The sequence below is a fragment of the Pseudophryne corroboree genome, chromosome 4, assembly GCF_028390025.1.
Source record: "Pseudophryne corroboree isolate aPseCor3 chromosome 4, aPseCor3.hap2, whole genome shotgun sequence".
In the NCBI taxonomy this organism is placed as follows: domain Eukaryota; kingdom Metazoa; phylum Chordata; class Amphibia; order Anura; family Myobatrachidae; genus Pseudophryne; species Pseudophryne corroboree.
The window spans coordinates 67,784,636-67,809,261 of NC_086447.1; the positions used below are offsets into that span (position 1 = coordinate 67,784,636).

The following is a 24,626-nucleotide window of genomic DNA, read 5'->3' on the forward strand; positions in this document are numbered from 1 at the left end:
TTTTTAAACAACTTATGGGGTGCAATCTTAATACCCTGCTTAAACAGGAACAAATAAGACCAAAAACAAGTCACACGCTCCAATAGAACTTCTTTAATATCACCTCTCAATTGTATGGAGGTTTTATTCATTAGATCAGGGGTGGCCAACCAGTCTGAGTCAAAGAGCCAAAAAATATTGTTAGGTACGTCAAAGAGCCGAAGGTGAACATGCACAAATGGGGTGTGGCCTTGTGCCCACTAGGCCACACCCTGGTATAATATACATTGAAACTCCAGACCCACATAAATACATTTTTAAAGCCAGATCCAACATAAAATACATTGAAGAAGTCACTTCCGCATAAAATAATTGAAAAAGCCAGAACCATATAAAATATAATGAAAGACGATTCACATAGTACACTCCAGCTCTCCAATGTGTCACTTCAGCCAGCACCTTGCTGTGTCACTCCAGTCAGCTCCCCCATGTGTCACTCCTGCTAGCACCCTCCTATGTCACTTCATCCAGCTTTCCCATGTGTCACTCCTGCTAGACCCCTCATATGTCACTTCAGAGCCCCCCCCCCAACTCATGCCATTGTAGCAGCTCCTTATTACCCCTTTCACACCGCACAAATATCCCGGTATTGACCCGGCTTGGTGTGCATTGTGAATGGGCCATAGTCAAATTCCTGGGTTGCCTGACCCGATAATTCAACCCGCGTTATAAGCAGTGTTATTTCTTGGTTGAATACCAGGGCAGTGGCAGAGTAAATGGGTTCCCGGGTCGATGGGACCCGTTTACTACATAGGGAGAGGCGGCACGGAGATGAGCTCATCTCCCAATGCCGCATCCACCCCCGCTGCCGCACCCCCACCCCCCTTCCTCCCCTGCAGCTATGGCAACTAACCCAGCAAATTGCTGGGTCTGTAAGCCACCTGTTAGGGTCCAACCCGGGAAGGACCATTTCTAATTCCCGGGTGGGATCCTGCATTGGCGATGTGAAAGGGGCTTAAGTATCCTCTGTTTGACGGTGGGTGTTTTATTTCTAGTATCTGGCTTCCTCCGTCCACAGCCCTCATAGTGCTTCCGCATGTCTTTCTGGAGTACAGTGGTTACCGGATCTATTGTGGTAATGTGACTTCAAGTGTCGGGAGCCACATTTAAAGAAAGAAAGAGCCACATGCGGCTCAAGAGCCACAGGTTGGCCACCACTGCATTAGATCATAACTTTTCAATTTCTTATCAGCAAAACAGATTTTGTTCACACACATGTTACACTGAATGATGTATGGCATTTACATATCACACAACAAGAACATGATTTATGCCTAGCAAAGCAAGGCTTGTGCCCAACCGGAATAATATCCTTAATGTCCACCAATGGTAACATAAGATATCTGTTGCTGTTTCACAACAAGCATCTGTCACAGTCCATAGTTATGGTGTCTTTAGGCTTAAACACCAAGCGGTGTGTGTGTCTGTCGACTTTGGCTGCCATCCGCACCATTCAAGACAGAATACCTATTTCCACAAAGACACAAAATATACAATATCACAATGAATAACATAAGCCACAATGCCGGGGCCAGGCCACCCTACACTGTCCGCGCTGACATCCACATACCTGTTCAACCTGACCGCTGGCGTGCGTTCCACACCACTGCGCATGTCTGTGCTCTCTCACTCACTGTCCCCGGAGCCTTTTAACTGCCTTCAGGATGGTGTGTTAGCGCACGTCAGCCTGTAATTCACTTCCTGACACCACGTAACTACATTTCCCAGTGTACCATGCACCATCCGGCGCCATCTTGCTTCCTGTAATGTGTGCGTGTCGCAGTGCGCTTCAATAACTTAAACAGCTTCCTAAACATCATCAAATTGTTTCTCCAGCTGCGCATCTAATACGCAAGGGTTAACCTTGTCCCCCCACAGCGGCTTTTACAATGTGCATATTGTGATGTTAGTGTATTAATATTTGTAGACACTCCCTTACTAATAGGTGTAAGCCTGAATCTTTAGTGATGGTCCCTGGGACCAGGGGGATGCTGGGAAGTGGGTGGTCTAGTGTGCAGTGTGTCTGGAGTTGGAGGAAATAAACAGCACAGCAGTGAACTCACATGTCTCTGTGTCCTGATGACTGGATTTACAAACGTATGAACAAAACATGGTGTCAGAAGAGGTTTAACTTGGACTGCTAGTGCTCTCAGAGTGTGAAAGAATCTTGTAGAAGTCTGTGGCTGTGATACTCAGTGTCTGCAAAGCCTGCCGTGTGCTCCTATCTTCAAACAGTGAGTAACCATGGATAAACTAGCTCCTCCAACCGGCATGCTGATGTCTGGTAACTTGTCTGAAAACTGGAAAAGATTTAAGCAAAGGTTTAATATATATCTTGCTGCATGTGGAGCTGATTCAGAGGCTGACAAAACTAAGGCATCCATTTTCCTCCATGTGATAGGAGAGGATGTGCTGGAAATTTATAATAGTTTTCAGTTTGCTGAGGGGCAGAATATGGTGCTATCTTCTTTAATACAAAAGTTTGAAGATTACTTTGTGCCAAGGAAAAATGTGACATATGAAAGATTTAAGTTTTTCACATGTGATCAGAAGTCTGTAGATGGATTTGATCAGTATATTACAGAGCTGCAATCACTCAGTAAAACCTGTGAGTTTGGTGATTTAAAGGATTCACTGATTAGAGATCGTATTGTCTGTGGAATACCTGATAATGGACTCAGAGAGAGATTGCTGAGAGACCTAACACTAGAAAAGGCAGTGACTATGTGTACATCTGCAGAAATAACTAGATTTCAAGCCAAAAAGTTACACAAGGAAGTTGATGCTAATGTCCATGTAGTGCAGAAAACAGAGCCATGCAAACCTCCATTCTCAAGAATGCAGCAGTCTAAACCACAGTCTAATAAGGAAATATGTAGTAGATGTGGAAATGCTCACAATCCTAAAATGTGCCCGGCTTATGGTAAAACCTGCATGAAATGTGGTAGACTTAATCACTTTGCCAAATGCTGTAAAATTAAAAGTAAAACAACCAAAGTGCATGCTGTTAAACAAACAGATGAATTCTTTGTGGATTGCATTGAACTTTGCAGTGCAGATAAGAAAGAATGGATTGTCCCTTTAACTGTGAACGAGATTGTCATTCCCTTTAAGCTTGATACTGGCGCGCAGGTGAATTTAATATCATTTCAAGACTATAACACTTTTAGAGTAAAACCTAAATTGCACCCAGCCAAAGTGAAAGTTACAGGGTACACTGGGGAGGAAATTCCTGTGAAAGGTACATGCTTAGTGACACTGAAATATAAGGGACAACAGTTTAAAACATCTCTACTGATTGTGGATAAAAATGTGCAACCGATTCTAGGATTAAGTTCCTGTGAGAAACTAAGCTTGCTAAAGAAAGTTTTTATGGTGACATCACAAGTAGAAGATGACTGCAAATCGATGTTCACAGAATACAGAGACTTGTTTGAAGGTCTAGGTTGTTTGCCTGGAGAGCATAAAATAAATATAGACACGCAAGTTTCTTCAGTGATACACCCCTGTAGAAAAGTGCCGTTTGCGCTGAGAGAAAAACTGAAACAAGAGTTAAATCGCATGGAAGCCTTGGGTGAGATACAGAAAGTTGATAAGCCTACTGAATGGGTAAGCTCCTTAGTAATTGTTGAAAAGAAAAATGGACAACTCCGAATATGTCTAGACCCCAGAGATTTAAACAAAGCTATTAAACGAGAACATTTCAAACTACCAACCAGAGATGAAATCATGTCGCAATTTGCGGGAGCAAAATGGTTCAGTAAATTGGACGCATCTTCAGGATTCTGGCAAATGAAGCTAGATGAGGCCAGCTCAAAGCTTTGTACATTTAATACACCAGAAGGTCGATACAGATTTCTTCGACTACCATATGGAATATTGTCTGCTCCAGAAGTATATCACAAAAAGATACACATGATTTTTGAACATATTCCAGGTGTTGAAACAATGATGGATGACATTATTGTCTGGGGATCTACAAAGGAAGAACATGATTCTAGATTGAGACAAGTAATGGAACTTGTCAAGAAAATGAATCTAAAGCTAAACAAGGACAAATGTGAATTTGGCGTGAATACACTTACCTTTATGGGCGACGTGGTCTCGGATCAAGGTGTAAAACCAGACCCAAGGAAAATTTCAGCCATAGTGAGCATGGAACGTCCTAACAACAAAGACGACGTCAGAAGATTCCTAGAGATGATTACTTACTTAGGAAAGTTTATTTCTCAACTCTCTGAACGAACAGCATCTCTTAGATGGTTGTTGGACAAAGATAACGAGTGGATGTGGTCACATGAACAAGAAGAAAGTTGGTAAAACTTGAAACAGATCATTACAGAGCAACCAGTGCTACAATTCTTTGATCCTGCGAAAAGAATAAGAATTTCAGCAGATGCTTCGCAATTTGTCCTAGGCTCAGTGCTGTTACAAGAACATGAGGATACATGGCAACCAGTAATCTATGCATCAAGAGCACTGACAAGTGCTGAAACAAGGTATGCTCAGATAGAAAAAGAACTTCTAGCGATCGCATATGTATGTCAGCGATTTCATCAGTTTGTGTATGGTCAAACATTTACAGTGGAAACTGACCACAAGCCATTGATAGCTATCATGACTAAATCATTACATGACTGTCCCATGAGAATTCAACGAATGCTTATCAGACTACAGAAATATGATGTACACTTGCTGTACTGTCCTGGCAAATACATGTACATTGCTGATACACTTTCTCGTGCTGTGGACAAAAGTGAAGGTTCCAAAAGTCTGATGGATGAAGAGATAGAAGCCTATGTTAATTTGATCGTAGCTTCTCTACCAGTGTCTCTTGCAAGATAAGAACAGATTAGGAAAGAAACTGAGACAGATGACACAATGAAAGTGTTGAAAGATATCATTCTGAAAGGTTGGCCAGCAGAAAAACATGCGTGCCAGCTGTCTATCCATGATTATTGGATGTACCGCAGTGACCTTACAGTTGTCGATGGTATTATTTACAAAGGCAATAGGTTTGTCATACCTGCACGACTAAGAAAAACTATGCTGTGCAAGATACATGAAGGCCACTTAGGAGAAGAAAAATGTAAGCGGAGAGCGCGTGAAGTTATGTATTGCCCAAGAATGAACCAAGACATAGCACAGATTACAGCTACATGTGAATTATGTCTTACGTATAGACCTAAACAACAAGTCGAGCCACTGAGTCCTCACGCAGTGCCAGAGAGACCGTACCAGAAAGTTGGCGCAGATTTGTTTGATTGTAATGGGAAAACGTACATTGGGGGTCATTCCGAATTGTTCGCTCTGTATTTTTTTCTCGCAACGGAGCGATTAGTCGCTAATGCGCATGCGCAATGTCCGCAGTGCGACTGCGCCAAGTAAATTTGCTATGCAGTTAGGTATTTTACTCACGGCATTACGAGGTTTTTTCTTCGTTCTGGTGATCGTAATGTGATTGACAGGAAGTGGGTGTTTCTGGGCGGAAACAGGCCGTTTTATGGGTGTGTGTGAAAAAACGCTACCGTTTCTGGGAAAAACGCGGGAGTGGCTGAAGAAACGGAGGAGTGTCTGGGCGAATGCTGGGTGTGTTTGTGACGTTAAACCAGGAACGACAAGCACTGAACTGATCGCAGATGCCGAGTAAGTGTGGAGCTACTCAGAAACTGCTAAGAAGTGTCTATTCGCAATTTTGCTAATCTTTCGTTCGCAATTTTGATAAGCTAAGATTCACTCCCAGTAGGCGGCGGCTTAGCGTGTGCAAAGCTGCTAAAAGCAGCTTGCGAGCGAACAACTCGGAATGATGCCCATTGTCGTGACTGATTATTACTCTAACTACCCTGAGGTGAAGACACTACATACAACTACTAGTAAAGCCGTAATCAATTGCATGAAGTCAATCTTTGCACGGCATGGTGTTCCTATGGAAGTGTTCACTGACAATGGTCCTCAGTTTTCCAGTGCTGAATTTAGACAATTTGCTGATGAGTGGAAATTTGTCCATACTACGTCAAGTCCCCACTATCCACGCTCAAATGGGTTGGTGGAAAGTTCAGTAAAAACTGTAAAGAGTCTCATGAAAAAAGCTCAAGAAGGTAAAGAAGATTTCTACAAAAGTCTTTTAATCTACCGCAGTACACCTTTACAGAATGGACTTTCTCCTGCACAAATGCTGATGGGAAGGAGGATTAGAGCAAATCTCCCGATACATGATGAACTGCTTAATACACATAACTCAGCGTTGGTCAGACTGAGTAAGGAACGTCAACAGGCGAAACAGAAACTGTTCCATGACAGGCATGCAAAAAGCTTATCTGATCTAAAATCGGGTGACCAAGTCCGTCTCAGAGATCACGAGAAAGGTACAAAGGTATTGTGCAAGCACAAGTAGCACCAAGATCTTATACTATACGTACAGAGCATGGAACGGAAGTAAGAAGAAATCAGGTGGATTTAAGATCTCAACCTAACCATAATGACGACAACATGACTGAAGAATACCCTTCATCTGACATGTATGATGATCCTGATAATGGTGAACCAACCACGATTCTGTGTGAAAGACCCAAAAGGGAAATACGCAGACCTGAGAGACTCATTGAAACGTGTTAGATGATGTTCTTAATATGACGTTGTTAATTATTGCATTGAAGCGTACAGGGCTTATCTTTAAAGAAAAGAGGATGTGATGTTAGTGTATTAATATTTGTAGACACTCCCTTACTAATAGGTGTAAGCCTGAATCTTTAGTGATGGTCCCTGGGACCAGGGGGATGCTGGGAAGTGGGTGGTCTAGTGTTCAGTGTGTATGGAGTTGGAGGAAATAAACAGCACAGCAGTGAACTCGCATGTCTCTGTGTCCTGATGACTGGATTTACAAACGTATGAACAAAACACATATTACATATAAAACCATCACAAATACATTAAAATCTTTATTATACATAATAACTGGACTTAGATTAAGCTCCCCTCCATTGTCACTACACTTGGAAAACCCTTAATCACAATTACAATCAACATCTAAAGTTGATGTTCTCATTTAATCCCCTTGGGGACACAGCATCCAATTCAAAGATCCACTGCAACTCTCTTCTCAAGAGAATTTTATCACAATCACCCCCCCTCATAAGCACAGGGACGTCACGTGATATATTAACACATGCATCTCAACATAGCCACTGAATGTTTTTTTCTGCAAAAAGTGTCTTGCCACAGATTTATCACTGGATCCCTCCTGTAATGCCTCCCTTATAGACCGTCTGTGATTTGCCATGCGTTCATGAAAATTCCTAATGGTCTTACCTACATAATAAAGTCCACAAGGACATAATAATATATAGATAACATAACTGGAAGTGCACGAGAGCCAGTGTTTAATCGGAATCTTGACCCCTGTGTGTGGGTGGGAAAATTCTTTACCTGCCAGCATGCCACTACATGTTGTGCACCTTGTAGATCGAAAGCATCCCACATTTCTCTTCCTTAACCATGATTTGGTCATCTGTTTAAGCTTAGAGGGGTTAAGTAAACGCCCATTGGTGGCCTTTAAGAGGGGGCCAAATTTGAAACAGCTTTTAATATGCCCTACAAAGAATTTTGATAAACAGACGACCAAATCCTATTCCCCCCCATACTCTATGTGTATGTTTACGTTTATTTAAAAATAACGGTTATTTTCATTTGCAAAGCTTTTTGAAGTTTGAATATATATTTACAACTAAATTGGTCAATATAATCAATATTTAACATCTATTTACAGTACACACATTTATCCTTTCTGTGCATTTAATTGGGACACATCACAAGTATTCAACAATTTGCAACATTAAAGTGGTGTAATTTTCCATCATAATATAATCACTGTTTTGTGCAATTAAAAACAGGTACGTACTCTAGATACAGTATGTTTAGGAACTGTGATTGTATTCATCTAAAGGCCAGTACTCACTGGCAGATGTGGGGAGAGATGTGTGCCATCTCTCCCCCCGCTCAGCACAGCGCTATGTGTGCTGAGCGTGCGGGGGAAGAATGGGGGCCGATCATTTCATCTAGCACCAGCGATAGCGATGCGTGGGGCTGCGCATCGCTATCACTGTGAGGGGTACACACGGAGTGATCGCTGCTTAAAATTTAAGCAATCTAGTCAGATTGCTTAGATTTTAAGCAGCGATCGCTCCGTGAGTACCTCCCTTAAGGGGTTCAATTCAACGTCTAAGCAATCAAAGCTAGCAATGTTCTCTTTAGCCTAGCAGCAGCCTAGAGAGTAGAGGAACCGAGCCAATCTCTTCTGAGGCAGAGCGAGACAGCCTCCATCGGATCCAGTCAGGATTCCGGCATTCGGGATCCCAGCAGTCAGAGTACTGACGCCGGAATCCTGACACTGCTCGGAATGCTGACACCAGTATCCCAACATGGATCGCAATGCCGGTGCCAGAATCCCAAACTGCCAGCACTGCTCAGATGTAAGCCGCAGGCGGGGAGAGGTTAGGTTTAGGCAGCGGAAGGGAAGGTTAGGGTTAGGCTGCGGGGATGGAAGGTTAGTGTTAGGCTGCGGGTTGGGATGGTTAGTGTTAGGCTGCGGGGATGGAAGGTTAGTGTTAGGCACCATCCGGGAGTGTCATGGTTAGGCTGCAGGGGTTGAGGGTTAGGGTCAGGCTGCAGGGAGGGAAGTTAGGGTTAGGCTGCAGGAGGGGTTATGGTCAGGCTGTGGGTAAGGAGGGTTAGTGCTAGGTTGTGGGATGGGAAGGTTAGTGTTAGGCTGCGGGGAAGGAGGGATAGTGTTAGGTTGTGGCATGGGAAGGTTAGTGTTAGGCTGCGGGCAGGAGGGATAGTGTTAGGCTGCGGGGGAGGAGGGTTAGTGCTAGGTTGTGGGATGGGAAGGTTAGTGTTAGGCTTCGGGGAAGGAGGGTTAGTGCTAGGTTGTGGGATGGGAAGGTTAGTGTTAGGCTGCGGGGAAGGTTAGTGTTAGGCTGCGGGGAAGGAGGGTTAAGGTTAGGCACCATCGGGGAGTGTCATGGTTAGGCTGCAGGGGTTGAGAGTTAGGGTCAGGCTGCAGGGAGGGGAGTTAGGATTAGGCTGCAGGAGGGGTTATGGTCAGGCTGTGGGTAAGGAGGGTTAGTGCTAGGTTGCGGGTTGGGAAGGTTAGTGTTAGGTTGCGGGTTGGGAAGGTTAGTGTTAGGCTGCGGGGGAGGAGGGTTAGTGTTAGGCTGCGGGGAAGGAGGGTTAGGGTTAGGCACCATCGGGGATTGTAATGGTTAGGCTGCAGGGGTTGAGAGTTAGGGTCAGGCTGCAGGGAGGGGGAGTTAGGGTTTGGCACCACCCGGGAGGGTTAGGCTGCAGGAGGGGTTAAGGTTAGGGAGGTTAGGGTTAGGTTGTGGGTTGGGAAGGTTAGTGTTAGGTTGCGGGTTGGGAAGGTTAGTGTTAGGCTGCGGGGAAGGAGGGTTAGTGTTAGGCTGCGGGGAAGGAGGGTTAGGGTTAGGCACCATCGGGGAGTGTCATGGTTAGGCTGCAGGGGTTGAGGGTTAGGGTCAGGCTGCGGGGAGAGGAGTTAGGGTTAGGCACCACCCGGGAGGGTTAGGCTGCTGGAGAGGTTATGGTCAGGCTGCGGGTAAGGAGGGTTAGGGAGGTTAGGGATTAGGTTTAGCATACGCACTTGCTAGGAGTCGGGGTCCTGAGCGCCCGAGATACCACTGTTGGTATTTTGACTGCCGGGATTCCAAGCGCCAGGATCCCGATACTATCCCCTACATCACACCCAATAGGATCCCCTGATCTCTAAATATGCAGGAATAGAACCGCAAAACGTCATCTCCAAATGGGACAGAAATCCAAAGGAGTATGCCCAAGTAACAAACAAAATAAATGTTACCATAGGATTGCGTTTTATTTTCTTAATGTTTCCATATAAAACGCATTGAAACCTTTTCAAATATGGCGAGAAAACAAACATTAGTTCAATTCAAAGTGGGAATTGAAGCAACGATACTTCAAACGGGCGAAAAACACCAAAAAAAAGCGAAGGCCTTCTACTGCTAATGTGGAAACACCACCACAAAAAAGCAAAAAGTTGGAAGAAGGTTGTACCTGAAATAAGATTGGATGGAGTTGGACATTATGTAAAACAAATGGACCTTAACAAGAAACCAATGTGGCTTAACAAGAAGGTCAAGGTAGAAATGGATAACAAGAAGCGTGCTTTCAAAGCATTTAAATCTAATGGAAAGGAGGAGTCATTCAAGTATTACAAGGAATGCAATAAAAAATGCAAAAAAACAATAAGAGCAGCTAAAATAGAAAATGAAAAGCAAATCGCTATAAAGAGTAAAACCAATCCTAAAAAGTTTTTTTAAATACATAAACCGTAAAAGGTTGAAAAAGGAGAACATAGGTCCTATAAAAGATGAATTTGGAGCATTGATAAATGATGATGAAATAAAAGCAGAAATACTGAATAAATGTTTTTCATCAGTGTTCACCAGAGAAGAACTGATGGTGGGAGGAGTACATAACGACAGTGACAGTAATGATTGGTGGTTAGATACTTGTTTAAGTGAAGAAGTAGTCCAGGAGAGACTAAGCAAAATTAAGATTAATAAATCACCTGGTCCTGATGGACTTCACCCAAGGGTTCTTATGGAGCTTAGGCCAGAACTAGCAAGACCACTATACTTGATTTTCAATAGTTCAATTAGATCAGGCATGGTACCGAAGGATTGGCATATTCAGCTATATGCCAATCCTTCGGTACCATGCCTGATCTAATTGAACCATTAGTGCCATTATTTAAAAAGGGATCAAAAAATCATCCGGGTAACTACAGATCGGTTAGTTTGATGTCTATAGTGGGGAAAATATTGGAAGGAATTCTAAGGGATAGGATACAGGAGTATCTACAGACCGCTATGATTATTAGCAAGAACCAGCATGGGTTTGTGAGGGACAGATCATGTCAAACTAACTTAATTAGCTTCTACGAGGAAGTGGGCAATAATCTCAACCAGCAAAAGCAGTGGATGTGGTCTACTTAGATTTTACAAAAGCCTTCGATACAGTGCCTCACAGGAGACTGATCATCAAAATAAAGGAGCTTGGTCTAGGAAAAATTTTTGCACATGGATAAGTAAGTAGTGGTCAACGGGGAGTCCTCAAGCTGGACCCCAGTAGTCAGCGGACAACCACAAGGGTCCGTACTCGGGCCACTACTGTTCAACATATTTATCAATGACCTAGAAATAGGCCTTGAAAGCACAGTATCAATCTTTGCAGATGATACTAAACTGTGTAGGGTAATTAATTCGGAAATAGATGTGGAGTCTCTGCAATATGATTTATCTAAACTTGAAACCTGTGCAACTAAATGGAGAATGAGGTTCAATAGAGAAAAATGCAAGGTTATGCATTTCAGGACTAAAAACAAACTTGCATCATACATATTAAACGGGGAAAGTCTAGGGGTAACAGTACTGGAAAAAGATTTGGGAGTACTCATTGATAATAGGCTTAATAACCGTACACAATGTCAAAGCGCAGTAAAAAAGGCAAGTAAGGTGCTAGCGTGCATTAAACGGGGAATTGAGACAAGTGACGCGGATGTAATCCTGCAGCTGTATAAATCATTGGTGCGTCCGCACCTGGAATTTGTGTTCAGTTTTGGGCACCACTGTATAAAAAAAGATATCTGGGAACTCGAAAGGGTTGAAAGGCGAGATACTAAATTGATTAAAGGGCTATAGGAACTGGATTAGGAGGAAAGGCTTACTAGGTTGAATATGTATACACTAGAAAAGAGGCACCTAAGAGGAGATATTATTAATATCTTCAAATATCTTCAAATATGTAAAGGGGCATTACAAAGAGTTATCAGAGGAATTATTTATTAAAAGAACACTGTTTAGGACGGGTGTGGTTCGTTTTATCGACAGTGTCTAGGTCGACAATGTTTAGGTCGACCACTATAGGTCGACAGTCACTAGGTCGACATGGATGGAAGGTCGACAGGGTTTCTAGGTCGACATGTGCTAGGTCGACAGGTCTAAAGGTCGACATGAGGATTTTTTTTTGGTGTCGTTTTCTTCGTAAAGTGACCGGGACCCCAAATTAGTGCACCGCGTCCCCTCGCATGGCTCGCTTCGCTCGCCATGCTTCGGGCATGGTGCCTTCGCTCCGCTACCGCTTCGCTCGGCACACTTTACCGTTCCAATCGTAGTCCACATGGATCGTTAAGTATGAAAAAATAAAAAAATAAAAAAAAAAGTGAAAAACTCATGTCGACCTTTAGACCTGTCGACCTAGCACATGTCGACCGAGAAACCATGTCGACCTTCCATCCATGTCGACCTAGTGACTGTCGACCTATAGTGGTCGACCTAAGCATTGTCGACCTAGACACTGTCGATCTTCAGACCGGATCCCGTTCAGGACACGTGGGTACTCTCTGAGGCTGGAGGAGAGGAAATTCCATACACAACGGAGGAAAGGGTTCTTCACTGTTAGGGCAATAAGGATTTGGAATTCACTGCCAGGGAAGGTAGTAATGGCGGGCTCTGTAAATGCATTTTAAAAAGGATTGGATACATTTCTGATTGAAAATGATATCCAAGGTTATAACATTTAAAATATTGAGGTTGTTAGTCTGGGTGTAACATGACATATAGTTGTTAAATAGTCATAAAACATTACTTCAGCAGGTACATTATAATCAACTCAACTTAATACAGGTTGAACACGATGGGCATTTTGCCTCTTTTCAACCTCAATTACTATGTTACTATGTTAGGAATCCTCCATGATGCCACAACAAAAACAATTCCAGATCCACTCACTACATTTGCAGAAAATGCAAAAATTCAGCGTGTCCAGAATCTATGGAATCACTTCATACTTATTAACCACCAAAGACCAGCGTACACATATGGGGCTACTTAAGGTGTCCGGCTTTTCTGTGCTTACATGTAAAAAAAAATCTTAACTTGTTTAAAATGTATTAAAAATAGGATTTTGGTACCTACCGGTAAATCCTTTTCTCTTAGTCCGTAGAGGATGCTGGGGACTCCAAAAGGACCATGGGGTATAGACGGATCCGCAGGAGCCTGGGCACACTATAAAGACTTGAACTGGGTGTGAACAGGCTCCTCCCTCTATGCCCCTCCTCCAGACCTCAGTTAGAAAACTGTGCCCAGGAGAGATGGACATTTCGAGGAAAGAATTTATTGTTATAACACGGTGAGTGTCATACCAGCTCACACCTCAAACACACCGTAGAACGAGGCATTCAGTAGAATACCAGCCAACGGCATGAACAAAACACAGCCACATGCTGAGAGAATATGTAACACAACCTGTGTGTCCACATAAGCAAAAATAAGACCCCGCATGCCATGTCATGAACAAGACACACCACCAGGGTGTAACCAAAAGCAATCACTGCAGACACAGTACGCACTGGGACGGGCGCCCAGCATCCTCTACGGACTAAGAGAAAAGGATTTACCGGTAGGTACCAAAATCCTATTTTCTCATACGTCCTAGAGGATGCTGGGGACTCCAAAAGGACCATGGGGTTTATACCAGAGCTCCAAAACGGGCGGAGAGTGCGGACGACTCTGCAGCACCAAATGAGCAAACATAAGGTCCCCAAAAATCAGGGTATCAAACTTGTAGAGCATAGCAAAAGCGTTTGATCCCGACCAAGAATCCGCTCGGCAAAGTTGAACCGCCGAGACTCCTCGGGCATCCGCCCAAGAAAAGCCCATCTTCCCAAAAGAATGAACCTCCACCGACTTCGGTGACGGCAAATCAGCCGTAGAACGAACATGCCAAACCGCATCACAGATTCAGCGTGTAACAGACTGCATAGCGCAGTCTCCCAAACCATGCTGGGAATATACCAGACAAACAGAGCCAAATTTACAACCTACATACCCAAATCCCTGGCTAGATCGAGGGAATTTGAATCAGCTAATGCCTAAATAACCACCGGCATCAAAATAGGCCGATTTTTGTGAAACTTAGAAACCACCCTTGGTAGAACTACCAACCGAGTACTCAATTCCTCTCCATCCACCTGAAAGATCAAACAAGGCTTTTGTGAGACAAAACCACCACTTCCGACACCGCCTTGTGGACGTCAAAGCCAATAGCATGACCACTTTCCAAGAGAGAAATTTTGTAAAGAAACTTATTAGGCTTGCCTCCACACCGGCCTGTAAAGTATGGAGAAGCATGACCTAGCTGAAAGTCCTCCATAGGAGCCTTCCTGGATACACACCGAGACACACAATTACTCCAACTACGGTGGTAACGCTTTGCCGTTAGTTCTTTCCTAGCCTGAAGAATTGAGGAAACGACTTCACTGGGAACACCCGTTCGGCTTAAGATATGGCATTCAACCGCCCCCGCGTCAGACGCAGTTGCGGTAAGTCCTGATACACGCCCTCATCTTGTTGTAACATTACCTCACGTAGAGGAAGAGGGCAGTGATCTTCTATGAGTAAACCATGAAACTGGATAGCCAACCCTCGCTGGTTAGACCGGATTCAAGAGGATCACCTGAACCTTAGATTATTTTACGCTTACCACCGTTAGAAAAGTGAAAACTGAGAGGTCACATAGACCGACTAAAAACACCCACGGAGTCGCGAGGATGTCCGCTGCTATATCTTGAGTGTCCCTTGACCTGGAACAATCTCCTTGAGGCCTTTCGTTGAGGCGAGACGCCCACATGTCCAAATGCGACACTCCTCAAAGACCTGTCACGTCTGGGAAAGCTTCTTGATGATGACTGAATTTTTCCCGGCTGGATATGGCGTCAGCAGAGGAAATCTATTTCTCCGTCGTTAACCTCCGGAACGAAGAGTGCTAAAATAGCGTTTACCAGACTTCCCACTCAACTGCAACTGTGCATCTTCTGCCATTGCCGCATTGCTCCATGTTCCGCCAAGTAAAACCGAGTAAAACCGAATCTGCTCATCACTATTAGTTACGCCACTGGTGACAAGTCGTCTGGCAGAACTAACACGGCAGAACACGAAGAATACGTTCGTCGAAATAGCTCCTAATTCAAGAAAGCTTACAGCAGACAACCTTATCCTCTGGAAATGCGTCCCTTGCAAAGGACTGCTCCCCAGCTACGGAGATCTGTATGCAGGGACACCAGGATCTAACCTGGATCCCGAACCTTCATTCCTCTAGAAGGAAAGAACCGAGCAGACACCACAGGAGCGATTTCCTGTCCATTTGAATTATATTCCGGTGCATGCGCAGGTGAAATCCGGACCACATTTCCAACTGGTCCCATGAAAACCACTCTGGTATTAGACCTGCTGACCGAAAAAAGCCTCTTAGGCCGCACCCATCTGTCTTATTAACTGAACATATTGATGAGGTGTCACCTCAAAGCCGATCCAACTCTGGATCCTCAGACCTTTTTCCACAGGAAAAATACCGAACCTTAACCGGTCAGTATCTACTCCGAAACCCACTTTTGACATCTGCGTCATTGGGAACAACAGCCAATCCCTGTGTCAAAGAACAGTCAGAGAGAAACAACGATTTGCACCTTTATATAGGGACAACCAGACAATGTCCTGAACCTGACGCACCTCTGTATGGCGTCGTGTACTACCTCCCCTTCCAGAGGGGAATGGCAGTATCTATTAGAAAAAACAGTAAGGGGAAACAACCGTAACTCAGAATGTCCCCCTTTGGCTTCTATAAATAACTCACAGGTCCTAGTCTATTCCTGGACTAACTGAAAATTAGTAGACAAGTGGTCACCGGAGTGGGAACCAGCCAGATAGACTCAGCGACAAGTGGTGGATGTAGTGAAAACAGAAAACGACATCCACTTCTGCGAACCTAACAAGGCTGCAGAACTCTTACCTTTTCACCTTCCACTGACGGCACAGTATCGAACCGGTTAAAACAACTGCATCCCGCAAAATAATGCGTCACCAACCGTTGTGAAGGAGGCTAACTCACAAAGCTAGACTTACCAGTGGAATCCGCCGAGATCGACTGACCAGAGGCCACACCAAACAGCTGTATACCTCCCACCAGCATCACCCGGAGACCTCCTCCGCATATTCCGGTCACACCTCCTGCTGTCACGTGGCAGCCTGCTGTAATGTTATCAGGTAGAATAAACATAGGCAAGCCTACCCACTCTGGGTAGGATCCTACCCTAATACAACACTCTCTCAAGTGCATCCAGTGCAAATAACGACAAAGTATAGAAATAAAATTCCACTTAGCTGCCTGTGTATGATCCTTTGCGACCGGCTCTGCGTCGACCAGGAGTTGACTGTCATAATTTTCCCTCCGCGTTGTGAAGAGAATAATATTCGGACTCCTTGAGAGGATCGAAACCAACTCGTCCCGGCCAACCTAGAGCTTAATCAACAGAGCGACCAGCACATGATAAGAATACCATTATTTCAGCATTCATGGATATACCTCATGTAATACACAATAAAACACATATATCCTAACCATGCATATATAACCTATATCTACATATATAGACATAACCTATACGCAAGTGGATTGTCCAGACCTGTCAGGTCCCTAGTGACAGTAATGTGTTGCGAATGTGTATGACCATGTACTGACATGCCCCCGATGTGGATCTACCAGGAACGTTATGGTCGACAGAAACTTAGTAAATGTCGACAGCAAGGAATATTAAATGGCCAAATAATAATAATAATAATCACGGAACCCCGAGGGGTCTGAGGGAAGCATACAAATACAATTTTGATAACACTCCCCCCACATATACCTCTACAGATATATATATATATATATATATATATATATATATACACAGGTACAAGGCAATAACCGCCTGATAACATCTTTACCCAGGAAATACCGTTGATGCCGACAGGGCATCCACAAACAACTGTTTCTCGCCTATCGTGTTTACTGTTTTAAGCACACAAACACCACTATGCTAATACTTAATTTTCCGAATCAAGTACCGCCAAGCGCCGGCGAAACCGACAGTTACCCCACAGTAGTTTGTGACAAAACCCTCACACCTGTCGACATGTGTCGACCAATCAATAGTGGGTACAAACAGGGAAACAGTGAATTGATGTAATACAACAAGGATTGTGCGACCATTATCAACATAATGCTAAAGGACACCCATATAGCATTAAAAAAACCCTGAGCCCCCCCACCTTACTACTATACAGTAAGTCTTGTTGGGGAGCGGAGGAAATGGCGCTGACTCCTCTGTGAGGGCTAAGCTCCGCCCCTTCCCGGCGCGCTTAAGCCCGCTCATAATAGTATAAACATTATACATAAATATAAATACACAATCCGGTCTGGCACCGTATATAGTGTAAAGACACTATATACCATAAGAAACAAATGCCGCACAGGGCGCTCCCCCCTGAGCGCCGTGCACCCAAACCGACCCTCGGCGTGTGGGAGCACCGGCGCTCATCGCGCCCCTGCTATCAAATGGCGGGGTTATCATATGGGGCGCCCAGGACCACAAACAACCCACCAGAAACCTATAAACTGGTCCATATAGATATATAAGCTGCCCAGGGCGCCTCCCCCCCCCCCCCCGGCGCCCTGCACCCATGGAAGCCGGCGGCGGGGGAGAAATGGTGCGTAACGCGCTACAACATGCTGGCGGTGGTCCGGGACACGAAGCCCCGGCACCGCCAGTTTTACTCCTCACAAATTACTGTAATATGTTGCCCAGGGCGCTCCCCACCCAGCGCCCTGCACCCGTGGGAGCCTGCGGCGGGGGAGAAATGGCGCGCAGTGCGCTATAACATGCTGGCGGGGGTCCGGGACAAGGAGCCCCGGCACCGCCAGTGTAACCTCACACAGCCCAGATCACGAACTGTAAAATGCTGCCCAGGGCGCTCCGCTCCCCCCAAGCGCCCTGCACCCGTGGGAGCCGGCGGCAGGGGAACAATGGCGCGAAGCGCGCTGTGATATACTGGCGGGGGAATGAGACACAGTGCCCAGGCACTGAAACGCTTTTATGCCAGCCTCAATAAGAAATCAGTAATATGCTGCCCAGGGCGCTCCCCCCCAGCGCCCTGCACCCTGTGAGTGCCGTTGGTGTGTGGGAGCATGGAGTGTAACGCGGCCGCTGTACCTCTGTTACTGAAGTCTTCTGCCGTCACTGAAGTCTTCTGTTCTTCTAATACTCACCCGGCTTCTTTCTTCTGGCTTCTGTGAGGGGGTGACGGCGTGGCTCTGGGAACAAGCAGCTAGGCGCACCAAGTGATCGAACCCTCTGGAGCTAATGGTGTCCAGTAGCCGAGAAGCAGAGCCTTGAAACTCACAGAAGTAGGTGTGCTTCTCTCCCCTCAATCCCACGATGCAGGGAGCCTGTAGCCAGCAGGTCTACCTGAAAATAAAAAACCTAACAAAAAGTCTTTCAGAGAAACTCAGGAGAGCTCCCCTAGTGTGTGACCCATCACTCCTGGGCACAAAGTCTAACTGAGGTCTGGAGGAGGGGCATAGAGGGAGGAGCCAGTTCACACCCAGTTCAAGTCTTTATAGTGTGCCCAGGCTCCTGCGGATCCGTCTATACCCCATGGTCCTTTTGGAGTCCCCAGCATCCTCTAGGACGTATAAGAAATTTATATTTTTTTATATATCTCTAAAATTAAAAATTCGTCCCTGAAGAGGTTAATATAAGTATGTTGATGGATATGTGTTACCAGAGCTGCCATCAGGGGGGACTGCCAGCACTCCAGTCCCGGGCTTCAACCACTAGGGAGCCCACATGGCAGTGATGTGGATTGGAGCGCACTGCAGGCAGCCATAGAGGGACTGCGATAACAGCATTTTGAATTTAGAGCTGGCTCAAGCCAATCAGAGCTCGCAGACCAGCAACCAATCAAGAGCAGCTGCATCAGTAGCTCCTGATTGGTTGCTTGTCTGTGAGCTCCGATTGGCTCGCTGCCAGCTCCAAATTTGAAATGTATCCAGGACGCTGTCCCTCGATGGCTGCCTGCTTTGGACTTCCCTGTGCTGCTGTTGCGGTAGACCTGGCTCCCGCAGTCGTGCCTAGGGGCGCCCCCTGATGTCTTGTGACCTTCTCCCGGGACGGGCACATGGCGCCCAGAATTGTAAGTTGTAGGTGCTGCAGGGGGAGTGGAAGGTGAGGGTGGGTGGGGCCACTGGAACAAGGGGAGGGGGGGGTGTCACTCTTAGTGTGATGCAGATGTGTCAGCAAGCATCCACTGAATAGCAGTATATCCTGTATATACCATTAGTTTAGCTGAATCCTGGAAGGCTGTGGTGTGCTAGTTATTTATAGTAGATATTTTATGTTTCTCCAGATAAGGTACATAAGGAAATTGAGAGAGTGATTGGGACTCTGCAGCCTAAATACGACCATCGTCACCAAATGCCGTATACCAACGCTGTAATACACGAGATACAGAGGTTTGCTAACATAGTGCCCATGAACCTACCTCATCAGACTACTAAGGATGTGACCTTCATGGGGTATTTTCTGCCAAAGGTAAGTGCAAATCCCAGTTAATGTGATTGTGTCCAGTGTTTTACTGTATGCCACATATTGGCTTTGACCTATCTTTAAGTCGCACTGACTTTAAGCCATGTTTATGCGCCAAAAACAAAAAAGAATCTCTCTCTCTCTCTATCTCTCGCGCTATATATATATATATATATATATACATACACATCCACATCGAGGAGTCCCGATTATCGTATGGGAATCTGAGTATCAAGGACCTGGGTTGAAAGAGTTGGGAACTCAGGGATTCTTCCCATGGTTGGGGAGAAGAACCGTAGCTGGGTCGAAATAGAGACGGCCGAATGTAGGTCTTCCTCATGCAGGATTAATAGATAAATATAGTTCGTGAACGATGCCGAGTGCACTGAATGAAGAATGAAATGATGACTTGAGAACGATGCCGAAGATCTTTGAATGAAGAAGTGAATGATGACTTGTGAACAATGCTGAAGAACACTGAATGAGAGATGACTTGTGAGCGATGCTGAAGAACACTCAACGAAGATGATTTGTGAACGATGATGAAGAACACGGAATGAAATGATTTGTGAACGATGCTAAAGAACACGGAACGTAAGCTGGAAGCACTGGAGTCTGTAAGCTGAGAGACACACGAGTATGCTGGAAGCACTGGGGCCTGTGAGCTGAGAGACACACTGTATGCTGGAAGCACTGGGGTCTGTGAGCTGAGAGACACACTGTATGCTGGAAGCACTGGAGTCTGTGAGCTGAGAGACACACTGTATGCTGGAAGCACTGGAGTCTGTGAGCTGAGAAACACACTGTATGCTGGAAGCACTAGAGTCTGTGAGCTGAGAGACACACGAGTATGCTGGAAGCACTGGAGTCTGTGAGCTGAGAGACACACAGTATGCTGGAAGCACTGGAGTCTGTGAGCTGAGAAACACACTGTATGCTGGAAGCACTGGGGCCTGTGAGCTGAGAGACACACTGTATGCTGGAAGCACTGGGGCCTGTGAGCTGAGAGACACACTGTATGCTGGAAGCACTGGAGTCTGTGAGCTGAGAGACACACTGTATGCTGGAAGCACTGGAGTCTGTGAGCTGAGAGACACACTGTATGCTGGAAGCACTGGGGCCTGTGAGCTGAGAGACACACTGTATGCTGGAAGCACTGGGGTCTGTGAGCTGAGAGACACACTGTATGCTGGAAGCTCTCGAGTCTGTGAGCTGAGAAACACACTGTATGCTGGAAGCACTGGAGGCTGAGTGCAGAGAGACACACTGTATGCTGGAAGCACTAGAGTCTGTGAGCTGAGAGACACACTGTATGCTGGAAGCACTGGATTCTGTGAGCTGAGAGACACACTGTATGCTGGAAGCACTGGATTCTGTGAGCTGAGAGACACACTGTATGCTGGAAGCACTGGAGTCTGTGAGCTGAGAGACACACTGTATGCTGGAAGCACTGGATTCTGTGAGCTGAGAGACACACTGTATGCTGGAGGCACTGGAGTCTGTGAGCTGAGAGACACACGAGTATGCTGGAAGCACTGGGGTCTGTGAGCTGAGAGACACACTGTATGCTGGAAGCACTGGAGTCTGTGAGCTGAGAGACACACTGTATGCTGGAAGCACTGGAGTCTGTGAGCTAAGAAACACACTGTATGCTGGAAGCACTAGAGTCTGTGAGCTGAGAGACACACGAGTATGCTGGAAGCACTGGAGTCTGTGAGCTGAGAGACACACTGTATGCTGGAAGCACTGGAGTCTGTGAGCTGAGAGACACACTGTATGCTGGAAGCACTGGGGCCTGTGAGCTGAGAGACACACTGTATGCTGGAAGCACTGGGGTCTGTGAGCTGAGAGACACACTGTATGCTGGAAGCTCTCGAGTCTGTGAGCTGAGAAACACACTGTATGCTGGAAGCACTGGAGGCTGAGTGCAGAGAGACACACTGTATGCTGGAAGCACTAGAGTCTGTGAGCTGAGAGACACACTGTATGCTGGAAGCACTGGATTCTGTGAGCTGAGAGACACACTGTATGCTGGAAGCACTGGATTCTGTGAGCTGAGAGACACACTGTATGCTGGAAGCACTGGAGTCTGTGAGCTGAGAGACACACTGTATGCTGGAAGCACTGGATTCTGTGAGCTGAGAGACACACTGTATGCTGGAGGCACTGGAGTCTGTGAGCTGAGAGACACACGAGTATGCTGGAAGCACTGGAGTCTGTGAGCTGAGAGACACACTGTATGCTGGAAGCACTGGAGTCTGTGAGCTGAGAGACACACTGTATGCTGGAAGCACTGGAGTCTGTGAGCTGAGAAACACACTGTATGCTGGAAGCACTGGGGTCTGTGAGCTGAGAGACACACTGTATGCTGGAAGCACTAGAGTCAGTGAGCTGAGAAACACACTGTATGCTGGAAGCACTGGGGTCTGTGAGCTGAGAGACACACTGTATGCTGGAAGCAGTGGAGTCTGTGAGCTGAGAGACACATTGTATGCTGGAAGCAGTGGAGTCTGTGAGCTGAGAGACACACTGTATGCTTGAAGCACTGGAGTCTGTGAGCTGAGAGACAAACTGTATGCTGGAAGCACTAGAGTCAGTGAGCTGAGAAACACACAGTATGCTGGAAGCACTGGGGTCCGTGAACTGAGAGACACACTGTATGCTGGAAGCACTGGGGTCTGTGAGCTGAGAGACACACTATATGCTGGAAGCACTGGAGTCTGTGAGCTGAGAGACACACTGTATGCTGGAAGCACTGTAGTCTGTGAGCTGAGAAACACACTGTATGCTGGAAGCACTGGGGTCTGTGAGCTGAGAGACACACTGTATGCTGGAAGCACTGGGGTCTGTGAGCTGAGAGACACACTGTATGTTTGAAGCACTGGAGTCTGAGAGCTGAGAGACACACTGTATGCTGGAAGCACTGGAGTCTGTGAGCTGAGAGACACACTGTATGCTGGAAGCACTGGAGTCTGTGAGCTGAGAGACACTGTATGCTGGAAGCACTGGAGTCTGAGTGCAGAGAGACACACTATGCTGGAAGCACTGGAGTCTGTGAGCTGAGAGACACACTGTATGCTGTAAGCACTGCAGTCTGTGAGCTGAGAGACACACTGTATGCTGGAAGCACTGGATTCTGTGAGCTGAGAGACACACGAGTATGCTGGAAGCACTGGAGTCTGTGAGCTGAGAGACACACGAGTATGCTGGAAGCACTGGAGTCTGTGAGCTGAGAGACACACTGTATGCTGGAAGCACTGGGGTCTGTGAGCTCAGAGACACACTGTATGCTGGAAGCACTGGAGTCTGTAAGCTGAGAGACACACTGTATGCTGGAAGCACTGGAGTCTGTGAGCTGAGTGACACACTGTATGCTGGAAGTACTGGAGTCAGTGAGCTGAGAAACACACTGTATGCTGGAAGACCTGGGGTCTGTGAGCTGAGAGACACATGAGTATGCTGGAAGCACTGGAGTCTGTGAGCTGAGAGACACTGTATGCTGGAAGCACTGGAGTCAGTGAGCTGAGAAACACACTGTATGCTGGAAGCACTGGGGTCTGTGAGCTGAGAGACACACTGTATGCTGGAAGCACTGGGGTCTGTGAGCTGAGAGACACACTGTATGCTGGAAGCACTAGAGTCAGTGAGCTGAGAAACACACTGTATGCTGGAAGCACTGGGGTCTTTGAGCTGAGAGACACACTATATGCTGGAAGCACTGGAGTCAGTGAGCTGAGAAACACACTGTATGCTGGAAGCACTGGATTCTGTGAGCTGAGAGACACACGAGTATGCTGGAAGCACTGGAGTCTGTGAGCTGAGAGACACACGAGTATGCTGGAAGCACTGGAGTCTGTGAGCTGAGAGACACACTGTATGCTGGAAGCACTGGGGTCTGTGAGCTGAGAGACACACTGTATACTGGAAGCACTGGAGTCTGTAAGCTGAGAGACACACTGTATGCTGGAAGCACTGGAGTCAGTGAGCTGAGAAACACACTGTATGCTGGAAGCACTGGGGTCCGTGAACTGAGAGACACACTGTATGCTGGAAGCACTGGGGTCTGGGAGCTGAGAGACACACTATATGCTGGAAGCACTGGAGTCTGTGAGCTGAGAGACACACTGTATGCTGGAAGCACTGTAGTCTGTGAGCTGAGAAACACACTGTATGCTGGAAGCACTGGAGTCTGTGAGCTGAGAGACACACTGTATGCTGGAAGCACTGCGGTCTGTGAGCTGAGAGACACACTGTATGCTGAAAGCACTAGAGTCAGTGAGCTGAGAAACACACTGTATGCTGGAAGCACTGGGGTCTGTGAGCTGAGAGACACACTGTATGCTGGAAGCACTGGAGTCTGTGAGCTGAGAGACACACTGTAAGCTGGAAGCAGTGGAGTCTGTGAGCTGAGAGACACACTGTATGCTTGAAGCACTGGAGTCTGTGAGCTGAGAGACACACTGTATGCTGGAAGCACTGGAGTCTGTGAGCTGAGAGACACACTGTATGCTGGAAGCACTGGAGTCTGTGAGCTGAGAGACACTGTATGCTGGAAGCACTGGAGTCTGAGTGCAGAGAGACACACTGTATGCTGGAAGCACTAGAGTCTGTGAGCTGAGAGACACACTGTATGCTGGAAGCACTGGAGTCTGTGAGCTGAGAGACACACTGTATGCTGGAAGCACTGGAGTCTGTTAGCTGAGAGACACACTGTATGCTGGAAGCACTGCAGTCTGTGAGCTGAGAGACACACTGTATGCTGGAAGCACTGGATTCTGTGAGCTGAGAGACACACGAGTATGCTGGAAGCACTGGAGTCTGTGAGCTGAGAGACACACGAGTATGCTGGAAGCACTGGAGTCTGTGAGCTGAGAGACACACTGTATGCTGGAAGCACTGGGGTCTGTGAGCTGAGAGACACACGAGTATGCTGGAAGCACTGGAGTCTGTGAGCTGAGAGACACACGAGTATGCTGGAAGCACTGGAGTCTGTGAGCTGAGAGACACACTGTATGCTGGAAGCACTGGAGTCTGTGAGCTGAGAGACACACTGTATGCTGGAAGCACTGCAGTCTGTGAGCTG

At 46.3% G+C, this 24,626-nt stretch overlaps 1 protein-coding gene across 1 annotated transcript in view; it reads left to right on the forward strand.

Moving 5' to 3' along the window:
* The window catches only part of LOC134908900 (cytochrome P450 2K1-like), a 130,292-nt gene that overhangs the window by 66,755 nt on the left and 38,911 nt on the right, over positions 1 to 24,626 (forward strand). The window contains exon 7 of the mRNA XM_063915127.1: positions 19,365 to 19,549. Coding sequence (XP_063771197.1) covers positions 19,365 to 19,549 — 185 coding nt within the window. The remainder of the gene's footprint in view (positions 1 to 19,364; positions 19,550 to 24,626) is intronic.